We start from the raw sequence: 14,069 nt of genomic DNA on the forward strand, positions 1-14,069 counted from the left end.
AAAATTTACGACTTCAAAATATCCCAAAATTTTGGCAAATGGTGGTGCTGAAATGGCTGTAACATTTAGGTTTTTGCCTGAAATGACATCACGCTTTTGCTCATGAATATGGAAATTCGCATTAGCATCAAAACAAAAAAACGCACCAAAAAGCCTTTAAAAAATGGCAAAATGAAAATTGAAAGTAAGGTTAATTGGGACACACAGGCGCATCTTCAAGGTTTGCGTTATCAAAAATAACATTACATAATTATATGCCCTTTAATTCGGCAAGCAAGTTTTGGGTAAAGTTTTTTGAATTTGCCTGGATTTGTACCTTCCACACGGAAGAAGGAACATCCCACATCCAGATTGCCATACATGATGCACAGGTTCAGGTCTCTCTTCATGGTTTTCACGATGCAGCCCTGCACGGCCGAACAAAACAAACCAAAACAATTTGTACAGAAATAATGACTTTCCTAACTTGCTCCAGAGCTATCCGAAAAAAAATATGCCTCGAAGATCCGTTGATGAAAATTGATGAATAATCTGGGTTTTTTTCATCAGTGCAGAACATTCAGAGAATATTTGGCATGCTTGCAACACTAGTACAGGTCGGCGAACAAGCGAGAGTGAATTGAGACCCCCAAATTTGTCGGGATCTTATATTTTTGGGATTATCATTTCCAAGGATTTCGAAATGAGAGTCTGAAAATGTGAAATCTTCAAAACGTTTATATAAATAAATAAATAAATGAAAAATACGCCGAAAATTTGGCGAGTATTACTTCAGATTTTTACTGAACAAAACATTATTCAATACAGAATTCTATTTATGAGAAGTGAGTAGTTTCGAATTTCTTTTTACCTTTTTGCCAATAACTCTGCCCATCAGACCATTTTTCACTTTGAGTACGAGAACCTCCGTGGTGTCGTCAGAGTCAGATCTGAAATTAGACACAAAAATTTAACAATTCTTAGAATCTTTCTGTATAGTTGGCGCTGCACAAAACCTCTCAAGAAAAGTAAATAACGATGCCATAATCTTCTGTGCAAACGTGAAAGTTTGGGAAAATATACATACATGTAGCTCCATTTTAATTTGCTAACATCATATTGAACCGATTGGTTTTACGTTGAAGGTTAATCAGTAAACTTCAATTTTTCATCAATCAATTCATGTGGAAAATACGTTGCGCATATATATTTCAAGTTTTATGAAAGCTCGTCAAAAGGTGATTTATTTTTGCTCATATCAGTTCCAGCCGTCAAAATTTAGATAAAAAGTGAATGAAAACAAAAAGTTTAAGACAAGTTCTTAAAAAAAAGAATCTAGTCTTCGAATGTTGCCTGAATACCCTTCAACAAATGAATTGATATGAAAAGGAAAACAGATGTGTTTTCCTGAAGTGCAATCAGGCAACTTTCTATAAGGAGGAAACTTTGTTTATGGCTAGTTAGTTAGGTCAGAACTACTTAATTTTTTTTTTTTTATCTAAAACCACTTGAAACCAATATCTAAAGATGTAAGACAACACTTACTTATCGGCGCTGTCTTTCTCTTGAGGGTCTGGAGGCAAGGGGTTCTGTTCCTCTTTATCTTCCAGTTTGTCTTCCACTTTGTCCTCCTCTTTGCCTTCCTCTTTGTCTTCTTGTGGTTCCGAGTTAACGAGCCGCCGAGGAGCTGGGAAAATCACCGTCACTCTCCCTTCTATTGGGCGTGAATTAGTCACTTCGGTCTCTGTCGAAATTAACAAAGATGAGAACGGATTAAAACTATTCATCATTGAATGGCAGTTTCGACTTGGCATTTGGAAAGACAAAAGAACTGGGGATTCAGAGCCTGAAAACATCATTGGAGAGGACATGTCGTTGAAAGATAATTTTGGTAAGGAAACAGATGGAGTCAGAATGAATAAGAATGAAGTAGCAAAAGTTGATAATGTATTGTTCATTTTAAGATCTTTGTCACAAAAATGTTTACCTGAACAAATCAAAAACATAATACATGTAGGTTTCGGTCATTTTGTATTAACTTCAATTATTAAAAGTTTGAAACTTTTAAGACAGCGAAAAAATACCGAACAAACAAACAAAATCAGTGCCAGGAGAAATATAAAAAAATAAGATACATATTTAACTTCAGCGTGGTTAAACTAACCTGTCGTATTACTGTCGTCTTCCTCCGGATTTCCTGGGAGCTGAGATGGCTCAACCAGTACGACCTCTAAGTTGGATGGATGAGGTCTCAGATGCAGCCACTGGATCATCTTTATCTTGGCAAAGATCCAATCCTTCAGGCAGGAGAAGGCCGCCTTAATCTTCCGAGTCATGCCGCCGAAGGTGGAAAGGACGGCAGACAGGACGACCATCAGGTCGCTGATGAAGTAGACACCAACACTAGAACAGAGCACTTTGATGACGAGTGACATCCGGCTTGGAAGTATGTGACGAAGCGGTGGACGTGATGCTGCAGTTTGAGATATCGGTGGTAGTGCTGCTGGAGGCAGGAAGGGCATGTCCAATATTTCTGGACGGACGGCCTTCATCGTCAAGAGGCTGCTGTTAAACACGACGCTGCTAGGTCGAGCTGGTGCCATGAGTGGTGGTGCTGCTTCCACCGCTAGGGCGGGAAAGAGCGGGTCCGCGACCACCAGGCGGACCGGCTCCGTCACCAACCGGCTGATATTCGGCATGACGATGTCCTGGTGATGGCCGAGTAATGGCTCCGCCTGCTCGACCAGAGGACCATGCGTCTTGTTGTTGGATCCAATCGGCAACATACCGCGTGTGGAGTTGAACTGACACGGTGGCTGCCAGGGGTTCGGTGCCGGTGGTTTGGGCTCCGGGTTGGGCTCGAAAAACGGCCCAGTCAACATGCTGAAAGTCAAAACCAAAAGCCACTGCTGTGGTTGGTCAAACATGTCGAAAGATTTCGCTATTAATCGCTGTATGAAACTCAAGCAAAAGTCTCCGTAGAATTCAGACGAACTGTCTTCAAGAAACGCAAATACTATTCTGACCTAATGTTGATAACAACACAAACTTTGTGCACCCGTGTAACTTGGATATGAATTTTTCAATAATGACGTCACAAATACAATTATGCGCATGCGTTCTACAACAACTTTTCAAATTAGGCCTATGGGTTTTTTTTTTTAACCTAGATTCCATTCCGTTGTGCCATTTAGGCCTATTAATTTGTGCTTCACTTACAAGAAGACTGAGAAGTTTGAGATTAACAAAATATTACGCAAACCGCCGCTAGTTTAAGCAACAAGTGGAACACATTCTGATCTTGGTCACAACACTGAAATTTGAAAAGCACAAATGGTTCAGTTTATGAAGCGCTTATTGACTCTGGGACAAACTGTTTTAGTGACGTTCTGAAGGAATAAAAATTCTTTAATTGGCACGTAAAATTAATGGGTTCTTTGTAATTCAACCAAAATGATCGGTAAATCTGTCGAAAACAGAATGCAATTGTGTCCACTTACCGAGAGTTGACAGGATGTAGCAGCAGACTGAACGTGATCGATTTGCGCAGGAAATTTGAAAGCAAATACATGCGCGCACAATACGCACATTGGATTTGATACGCGTGTGGATAATGGTTATTCTACTGAATATGATGCGCGCGCGCATTGGACAATGCACAAACGCTACTACGCGCATTTTAAGGGCGGTGTCCTATGAAATTTGGACTTCATGAATTATTCGACACACAGCGAATTATCGTTACCGCAAAGTTTGTTGTTGGACGAAGAAAAAGGACAAACAAGATAAACAAGTGCGAGTGCACAACTATTCCTGGCCTTCTTGCATGAAATCTATCAAAATGATCCTTGCCAGAGCTGAAAATGCGACGCCCAAAAATGCGACGCCGATGGCACATAATAGAACACCATGCTTTAAATGCATACCTGGATTTGATTTGTAGCGATTTGTGATAAATACCACGTGACTATAACCTTACTGTACGTATTTTGCCTCCTTTTACAAACTTTTCATAAACATCTTTCCCAATCGTTACAAACAATTTTTGTTAAGTATTCATTTTATTTATTTATTTATTTTTTTGAAATAAAAATTGAGAACTCATGGGGTCTAGTTTTGGTCAATTTCCCGGGGACAGACCAACCGACCACCAAGAGACATGAAAGAGAGAAATGAAAGGAAACAAATAAACACAAACAAACATAGGAAGTATGAGCAACAAGCGAACCTGCTTGCAGCTAAAGCCAAATACATAGAGTTTCAGTTGACTGCACCATGTCGAAATACTCCCAGGAATATTTTTCAGCCTTCCTTTCAAATCTTTTGTTCCGACGACATCGAGGGTAAACCTACCTTTGACACCTAGGTCAACAGAATACATAAAGCATTGTTACATCTTTTCAGCTTAAAATAGATTGGGACTGTCCCCTGATTTCCCGCGATTTTATTTTTTATCAACTGCCGTCTAGCATTCTGCAAGCGTTTCGGCTGGTAACTGAGATCGGCCCTGACTCTGTTTAACCCTCTGTGGACTTCTGAAACATCTCTTCTTGAAGGTAAGAGTTAACACACTGTGACACATTTTTGCTAGTTGTAAATATTGGTACGGTGCGGAAAGGCCTGTGTGCAGAAAATTATGTGTTCATTCGTGAAAGAAAAAAAAAGAATGTAGGGCTACTACGAAATAAACGATTACAAGAGAAGTCATTGCATCCCACGTAAACGAAATTCAAAGTGTATGCGATGGGTCTTTAGGAAATAACACACCCAGAAACATTTGTAGTTCCGTATTAAAGCAGGGGCGTTACGTGTATACTGGAGTAGTAATTGAGCAGTCTCCCAAAGAAAAACAAATATGTTGCTTTGGGTACTATAGTTACATGAAGTAATCACAAGTCTATCCAACTCTATACTAAGTCTAGCACATACAAGACTAGTAATCAACCACAAGACAGTAATGCTGTACTATAGTGAGTGAAAAACTGATGTAATTTGCTGTAGATAAGGGATGTTCAATGTACCCATTGGTAATATTCCCACATTGCCCTACTATCATCCCCTGGTAAAGTGGGAATTTCGGTAAATTCTGATGCAATTTGCTATAGATAAGGGGTGTTGAATGTTGCTTAATAGGTTCAGTAGTTGCGCGATGTAGGTTCAACACCCCTTATCTGTAGTAATTACATCTAAATGGACGCAAATTCAGACTTTGACCAGGTTCAGTAGCATAGCAATGAAGGAATATTAACAATGGACATTTTTGGCCGTTTGGAATGGGCACAGTATGCTTCTGTGTCAATGTTCGCATGACAATCATCAAAGTACGTTGAAAACTTCGTACAATTGTCAATATGTAAATTTTGGATGTATTCCTTCTTTCCGGGCAGTATTGGAATTCCCACATTGCCCAGCCAGACAAAGTGGGAACGTGACTACGACAAGACTATGCGACGACATGACGCGAAGTGGCTGAGGACCCGAAACTAATGCGACTGTGCGAAAATGCGGCAATGCGACAGCACGACGCGACAATGCGACGGCACAACGCGACTATGCGACGGCACGACGCGACTTTGCGTCGTTGACGGCGGAAGTGGCTGATGACCCAGGCAACAGTGCTACACATGCGCCGCGTACGTGGCAGTAATGGAATTCCATAAAATTGGGCTTTTTATAATTCTTTCCAAAATCTCTCTTGTTTTATTACAGAAGCAGTAAGGTGACCTAGAATGGCATCCAGTGCGTCAGTTGAATCATTCTTGGGCAAGATCCAAGAATGTTCCATATGCAGGAACCGTTTCGAGGAACCCAAAATTCTCGACTGTTCACACAGTTTCTGCCTGAAATGTCTCCTTCAGCTCAGACAACGCCAAGAAGACGCGCGGGTTACCAAGCTAACGTGTCCTACGTGTGGGCGTGGAACTGAGGCAGAAGATGATGATGACGTTAAACATTTACCAGATGACTTTATATTAAGTACCCTGAGTGGGTTTACGCTACAGGATCAACTCGTGCAAGGTCAAGGGTTAGAGGTCAAATGTCAAGCCTGCGATGAGAAGATGAAGGCCGTATCAAAGTGCATGGACTGCGATCATTTCCTCTGCGAAGAATGCCAACGAGCTCACCAGCGCCTGGCGCTGATGAAAGCGCATCAAATCTGCACGCTGACACAGCTTCGATTGGGAGAAGTTCGCAAACAGAGAGATGAGCCAAAATGTGGTGAGCATCCAGATCAGACTCTCCGCTTCTACTGCAACACGTGCGAGATGCTCGTTTGCAAAATCTGCTTTGATTTGCATCACGGAGGACATCACCAAATTGGCCTGCCGGAGGCTTTGGAAAAGTGCAAGAGAGACGTAAAGGACCTGGCTACAAAAGTGAAAGAGACCATAACAGAACTAATGAGAATCGGGGTGGAGGACGTACACAAGTCCCAGCAGAAATTGGATGCCATGTTTGAAATCACCAAGAGGAAAATCTCAGAGAAAGCGGACAAGGAAATTGCAACGATCAGAGGAGAGGAGCAGAGACTGAAGCAAGAGGCAGTGACGATCTACAATGACAGAGTCGAGACATTTGAAAGTGTTAAAGCTACAAGCCGCAAGGAGGTGAGCGAAGCAGGACACAAACTGGATGAGGTAAACCAACTAATGTCCCAACTGGGTTGCCACGCCATTGTGCATCTCAGGCACAGAATCTTGCAAGAACTGCAGACTCTCTTGCAGTCGCAGAGAGACCTGATTGGAAAGCAGCAAGGGAAGTTTTCTAGCAAGCTGTCATTCTTGGACTTTGAAATCTGGGGCCGGGACGTACTGCCACTTGGAAGACTGCTGGACAAGCCAGAAGCTAGACCAAGATTAAAATCAGACGATTTACATCAACCTGTCAGCACAAAAGACCGTAAGTGGGAACTCAAGGCACGAGTCCAGACGTTTGGCCCAACACGGACTGGTTTCAGATGGGCTTGCAACGTCGGGATTTACTCAACCGGCGAGATCGTTGTGGCAGACACTGCGCACAAAAGGCTGGTTGAAATCCAGCCATCCAACCTCGAGTCTAACGCAATCTCATTGCAACCCAACTGTTCAAATCCAGTTTGCGTTGCAGTGAACAAGAACGATCAGCTTCTGACGCTGGACGGCCCTTTCGTGAAGATCTTCGATCGGAAGCGCATGTACAAGCTCGTTCATCAGTTCACACCCGCTCAAGGGCCGCACAGCAAACCCACGTGCCTGGCCGTGGACGATGGTAATCTAATTGCAGTGGGATACGAGAAAACTGAGCAGATCTCCCTGCATCATCCGAATGGGTCTCTACTGAGGAGAGTGCCCGCCGCCATGACCATCGAGAACCTGACGGCCTCTAGGCAGAGGCTCATTTTCACCAACTGGGACAGGAAGAAGCTAGTTGCAGTGGACTACCACGGCAAGCTCGTCTTCTGCGTGGATACCAACCAGAGCATGGCCCGGAACTGGGGGCCTGCCGGGGTTTGCTGCGGCGGGGATGGCAGCATCTACTTGGCCGTCTGTGGGCTCGGGTCCTCCAGTGGGGAAATCCATCACTTTGGCCTAGACGGTAAATACGTCCGGTGCCTGGTTCAGGACTGCGGCTCCCCACGCGGTATCGCATTTTCTGCAAAGGAGGACAGTCTGGTGGTGGCTGCGGGGAATTCAGTTCACATCTTTCACTGTAAATAACTGTCCTTTCCCCAAAGACCACAAAGACCTCTTAGACCAAAAGCAACTCGGACCATGTCCAACTCGGACCCGATTAGCAATAACCATGTATTGTCAGTGATGGTCAGATGGTGTACATATTGTTAAAGAGAATAATTGTGTACAGTTTTGAGTGCAACAATTTCGCAGTTAATTAAATTAGGATTTCCAAAAATTTATGATATTTTAGTTTTATTTGCACGAAGTTAAGGAGAGAAGTAGGGCAATCTATACGTTTAACTTCATTTTGCCTTATTCAAGGAAACAAAATAGCTTCATCCTTTAAGAAGGTCTCAGCTTTTCGTTGATAGCAATTTAAACATACTCGATTTAAAAGTTTCATTAGTGAGATGCTTCCTCGTAGTTGTAGATGGGGCTTAATGATGGATTAAATAGTTCTGGCTTTAAATACGGCTATCGATTAGGTTAACTCTTTGGTGTTTCATATTTTTTTTTTTTTAGTGACTAGCCTAACGTTATCGAGGTCATATATTTAAACAAAGAATGCCAAAATATGTAAATAGATGTATACTGCGGTGGCCATTTATGATTTATGCAGATTAGGCACCCTTTCCAAAAAGGATTTCATGTATCACCCCTTCTAAATATTTTCTACATGGCTATAAGAAACTATCTGCCAAGTTTGGTGCTTTGGACCAGTCGGTCACGATCTTGTCAAAAAGTGGATCTAAGCAACCTGAATATGTGTACATCATAATGACGAGGTATAGTTCATAATTATGTAAATAAATCGTGTCTTTGATGATAGAAGCATGATATTTGGCATGCAGTAATTGCTTTTTTAGCTATTGGGCCTATAGGGCCATCGCAGATTTCCTCTGAGATACAAATGGTCGCCATTTTTCACAATGGCCACCATCTTCTGTTAAAATGCCTTTGATAATGGTACATCAAGTCCATTGTAGCGGGATAATGTTGTAGATATACTTACATGTGAAGAGAATGTAATGAATTTTGGTCATTTCAAATAAATTAGTTTAGTGATGCAAAACCATGTTCTCTTTGTCTGAACCCATCAGGTATTCAATTTAGACAAATTTCCATGGTCACGTGACCAACGTACAGTGAAGGTTTAGCTATGTTTTTTTTCAGATAGGCCTACTGCGTACAGGACCAGTTGCTCTGTACAATCGCGTGCACAACACTTTCGCAACCATTTATGTGATTACGTGCCCTTAAACCATTGCTATGACGTCGCACTATTGTTAAAAGTGTGGATTCGGATGTACGAATCTCTTACACTGGTCACAAAGTGTGGATTCGGAATGACGAATCTTTAGTAAAGTGTGGATTCGGAATTACGAATCCATACTCTGAACGTCGGACAATAATATTGTCTCCATAATGAGCATGAATAGGACCGTCTGCGTGAAAATTTGCTTTCCGAAAATTTACCAATGCATCTTCACAGTCAGATCTGCAAAAACTACTTTCAGTCAGAAAGAAATCGTCGTCTGAACTATCCATTTTGACGTAAGGAGCCTGTACACACAAAATGACTTGGTTGTACGGGCGTGGCGAAAAATGTTGCAACCTGACGCCACTTCCGCGCTTGTGTACAAAGTCTAAGGAGAGTCATTTCAAGTATTTCCTAACAAAATTGGAAACATTTCTCAGTCCCAGATTCATGACTTATCATCATTTTTGCAACAAATGACCCTCATTGAGATGATATATGAAGAAAAAAAGTGGCGTCAGGTTGCAGCATTCTTTCCAATTCTTCTGTTGACGGAATGGTTTAAGTCGAAGAATACACTCGCAAGTGTGGATTCTTAATTTACGAATTCACTCGGCGCTTCGCGCCTCATGAATTCTTAAATTACGAATCCACACTTTCTCGTGTATTCTCCTTAACATATTCGTCTATTCCTTTTCAAAGATTTGCTGGGACAAAAGTTACTCATTTTCCGTGTGCGGTCTGAAGATTACGTGGCCTAAACACTGATTCTTCGTTTTATAGTTCTTGAAAATTGACAGAAAATCTTGTCGCTATAAACGATAATTTTAGCTGCCCTGAGTATACCCATTCACAGCCAATTTTCCAGTCAACAAGTCAGACTAGAAATATTATTTACGGGATCCACGACATGAATTTTACAGAGTAACATATTTTGTGCAACTTTCTACTCTTCTTAAATGTATGAAAACTATACTTGACATCAGTGGCGTAGCCAGGAATTTTTCAGTGGGGGGGGGGGGGGGGGGGGGGGGCGCTGGGGGGGGGGCTGGAACATTTCATAAGGGGGCGTCATGTAGATCAATGATACTTTTTTTAAGAAACTCAAAATCTCAGTGGTGGGGGGGGCGACTGGGGGGGCGACAAGGTTTCATGGGGGGGGGGGCTGTCGCCCCCCACGCCCCCCCCCCCGTGGCTACGCCACTGCTTGACATAATTGTTTTGAAAACCGTACTTCTTTCTTTTGCCCATTTAATTCCTGACAAGTGAGGGAGCTGTTGTCATGATGTCAGTTCAGGAATTCCCGTTCAGTTTAAGGGTTTTCTGTTCAATTTGTGAACCCGAAAATTTGCTCTATGCCAACCATTTTGTAAGAAAAGTGTGCTCATTGGCTTACTGCCATGTACAAACACAACGAATAGCCAAGGAAATACGCAGCAGAATATCCCCAATTTTCCTTGCTGCAACAGCTGTATTAACATTGAAGGTTTCTGCCTGAAATGACATTACACTTTTGCTCAGAATGTGCAATTTGACAATGCAAAAATGACGTAAAATACTCTTAAAAATGGCAGAACGAAAATTGAAAATAAGGTTAAATGGGAAACAAAGGTGCAGTTTGAAGGATAGCTTTACAAATACACTACATGGGCCCTTTACGCCCAATTTCAGTGACACTCACACGAACACAATATGCCTTGTGCAGTGTAGCTAAACTTTATTATAATGTAACCCGTTGCGTATCAATATTGTACGTGAAAAAACCCATTGTTTCCATCATAGTCAAAAGGCTATGTATATGCTGTGTAGGTCCCCCTGCTGTTTGTTTCCCTGATCAGACGATCTTTGATCTTGGAACTAGACTATATATAGGATTCACTGCATGTGGCAACTGAGTATATATCTTTATAGACCCCTACAATTGTGTTACCCTCGATAAATAGATTTGGGAATTACCGACACACTGCAACAACACGTATACGTTTCCTACTGTGAGAAATGTATGTTGAGTCGTAAATCGCTGTTATATATCTATGACCATTGCTCAGCAGCAGGAAAAGAGTATCAACTGGCAACAGACGTATAGCTAGGGCCTACAGGAAAAATTATCTTCTGGGGTAAGTGTGAAATTATCTTCATCTTTTAAGACTGATTCCAGAGAATGAAATCTTTTGTGAATTATGGACATTTATGGTCAAAAACCAATGTGGCCCGTGGACGGGCGCGGACATCCGGGAATTGTATTGTTAAACAATGGCGTATCTAGCTCCCAGACCCATTTGCTTGAAACTCGATGGTTCTTGAGTCTGGAGTGCTGAATGGTAACACACAGCAACCGATGAAAACTGGTGTGTAAATGAATCTATGCTTTCACTGGCTCACGCAATGATCTCTCCCACGCGTCTATGAAGATTTTGCGCTCAGCTTAAATGCACAGAAACGTTACTGCATTGTGGTAGAGTTTTCGATGTGCTTACAATTAATACTAGGGGCGGTCCGCTGACATGGACAGACGCTGGTCTTTTGCAGATCGTAGACGCTGGTCTTTTGCCGATCATAATAAAACAATTAAATAAACAAACAAAACACTTTTATCTCGGACACTTTGTCTTTAATTCAAAGATCCCTATACAAAAAAGAGCTTGTTTGCCCTCACTTTTGACAGGCCTTTGTTCATGTGAAACGGTAGCGCAGTGTAGTCCAGTGTTTTTATGTGAACGGTTTCCCCGGGAACCTTTCTACTCCTCCCACTCCACCAAACCTTTTGCTTATAATCATGCTCAATCACACTTTCCGTTAAAGTAGCCTACAGTCAGTCTTTCCATTGTGACACAAGAAGCGTTAAAATCTGGTTTCGTTGAATGACGCGCTTGTGCGTTGTGGTTATTGACCATTGATTTCAGGTAAAGTCGTAGAAAACAAAAGAATCCAGACGAGGGGATTATTTCCATTCTTTCATTTTCACAGACCTGAGACGGCTGCAATCAAGTTTAAGGATGGCGACCCATACGTCTGCGATGACGGCCAAGTCGGTGTTAGCTAAGATCAGTGAGGGACACCTGGAATGCAGCATCTGCTCCAATCGATTCACTGAACCCAAAATGCTGGAGTGTCTTCACAGTTTCTGCCTGGAATGCCTCGTTGAGCTGAAGGAGAGAGTGAATCCGTACAGTTCCATGCTTAAGTGCCCCGTGTGCAGGGGGGACACCAAGCTGAAAGGTAATAACGTCGAAGAATTGCCCAGCGACTTTACACTCAGTTCCCTGGTGGAGGAGGTCGCAAAGCAGGAAGAGCTGCTGGAAGGTCAAGGATCATCAGAATCATCTTTAGAGTTCCAATGTTTGAGTGAGAAATGGCGATTGGAGACAGAAGTAGGAGGATACATTCCTGAATGGCCAAGCTCAGACACTTTTAGACATACTTTCCATGTTGCAGCATTTTCTGACAACGTAGCCGTTGCGGTACAATATGGAATGAGCAAGCTTATACACATTTTAGCGTCAGGTAAACCCAAATCCCCTGTGCTATGCCATGAAGTCGAGATCAAAGGTCTTACAAAGCCTAGGCGATTGGCCGTCAACAAGGATGACGAACTGATTGTTCTCAATTATTCCGATGATAAGCCTGAAGTCAAGGTCTACAATCGGCAAAAGGAGCTCCTTCACCATTTCGACCTTGATGAGGACGTTATAATTGCACCATCATGCCTGGCAGTGAATGAAAACAATCAGATTGCAATTGGAAGTAGCTATCGTCAAAACATAGTTCTCTTTTCCTCAGATGGATCCTTAATCGACACACTGTCCGACCAAAAGGTCAGTGAGCACATGACCTGCTACAAGCAACGCTTGATTTACTCTTACCTTAGGTGGAAAAAGTTACGGTCGATAGATACCAACGGCGATGAGATATTCGCAGTAGGTATGCCCAGCGACTGTCCTGATTCCATGGGCCCTGCAGGGGTGTGCTGTGACAAAGACGGTGACATTTACGTCGCCATGAATGTTGATTGGTCATCATCGGGCGGTGAGATTCACCGATTCAGTGCCGATGGCGAGCACATCGGGTGCGTGATCAAGGGATGCGGCTCACCGCGAGGTATCACGCTCACACCAAACGGTGATTTGGTAGTGGCTGCACGGGAGTCTGTTAGCATATATCACCCTGTGTAATCAGGCATGCAACTTCACTTAAACAGCATCCTTTTTTGGGGTTTAAAATGGACATTTATGAACATTGACAGCCCCCCTAAAAAGATTCCTACCTCTTGATCGTCCCGACCAAGTGCTGAACGTGCACACTGCCTCAGCCTCAACTCACTCAGATTTTATACGGTATCGCGTCATTGTCCTTACAACCTCCGTAGCGGGTCATATCAATTTAAAAATTTACGCACAGGAGCGTCGATAAGATGGGGGTGGTACGTATGGTGTTTTAGGCCGTTTTGTGTTATTCTTGCGAGTATGAATTTCGGCGGTGAAAATTTTGATTCTCAAAAATCGAGCTGTTTCGGTGCTTGTGAAAACAACGTGCACGTCAATGCTTTGTGTATACTTGTATATTTTATGATTACACGAAACACGATATTAAATCGTCTGACAGAACTGCATGGGGAAACGTTCAAGAAATTTACGGCTGGAAATACGTATTATGCGTATTCTACAAAGTGTCCGCCGTGTCAGCAGTAAAGAATCGATCTACTCAATGCGGCAACTCTGTTACCTTAGTTATGTTCCATCATTTCATGGAGGGATTCCTTCCTCGATGGTCATTTAAACTTGTTGTAATTAGTTTAACTTATTGCCATTTCCGTTTCAAAGTAGGCCCTAAGTATTGATTAAATCAAATCATTTCGAAATCTACTTATTAAGGCAACCCACTTTACATTTAAGTTATTGCAACCTCACTTTTTTTTAGTAAGTAGCCTATTACTTATAAACAATCATAATTATAGGTTGTTTTTAAGACTTAAATTTAAATCGTAACTGGTTTATTTGTAGTTCTGTGATAAAGCGCCTTGAGCGTCACTTTTTTATTGATATTTTGTACGTTATGGCTGTCATGCTGTTAATTCTCTCTGTCATGGTCTTCTCTCTGTTTACTTGATTGAAGTTCTGTATCTGTCCGTTTTTATCTGCCTGTTTTACAATTTAAATTTGTAAACCTACTTGTTTTAG

At 42.2% G+C, this 14,069-nt stretch overlaps 3 protein-coding genes across 3 annotated transcripts; 2 read left to right on the forward strand and 1 right to left on the reverse strand.

The window, feature by feature from the left end:
* Nucleotides 1-316: 316 nt before the first annotated feature.
* Nucleotides 317-3,057, reverse strand: LOC119730898 (the record flags this gene model as incomplete). Its single annotated transcript, XM_038203962.1, is given in 4 exon segments — nt 317-407; nt 851-929; nt 1,525-1,723; nt 2,144-3,057. Coding segments are annotated over 4 exon segments (1,132 nt in total), but the record flags the coding sequence as incomplete, so codon positions are not given.
* Nucleotides 3,058-5,708: 2,651 nt separating this feature from the next.
* Nucleotides 5,709-7,676, forward strand: LOC119730098 (E3 ubiquitin-protein ligase TRIM33-like). The gene has a single exon (XM_038202881.1). It carries the CDS (start codon nt 5,709-5,711, stop codon nt 7,674-7,676), a length of 1,968 nt encoding a protein of 655 aa, XP_038058809.1.
* Nucleotides 7,677-10,853: 3,177 nt separating this feature from the next.
* Nucleotides 10,854-14,047, forward strand: LOC119729923 (tripartite motif-containing protein 5-like). The gene is made up of 2 exons (XM_038202705.1): nt 10,854-11,009; nt 11,860-14,047. The coding sequence occupies exon 2, from the start codon at nt 11,889-11,891 to the stop codon at nt 13,062-13,064; it is 1,176 nt and encodes a 391-aa protein (XP_038058633.1). The 5' UTR covers nt 10,854-11,009; nt 11,860-11,888; the 3' UTR covers nt 13,065-14,047.
* The last annotated feature ends 22 nt before the right edge of the window (nt 14,048-14,069 follow it).

Source organism: Patiria miniata, unplaced genomic scaffold (assembly GCF_015706575.1).
Source record: "Patiria miniata isolate m_02_andy unplaced genomic scaffold, ASM1570657v1 HiC_scaffold_22, whole genome shotgun sequence".
In the NCBI taxonomy this organism is placed as follows: Eukaryota; Metazoa; Echinodermata; class Asteroidea; order Valvatida; family Asterinidae; genus Patiria; species Patiria miniata.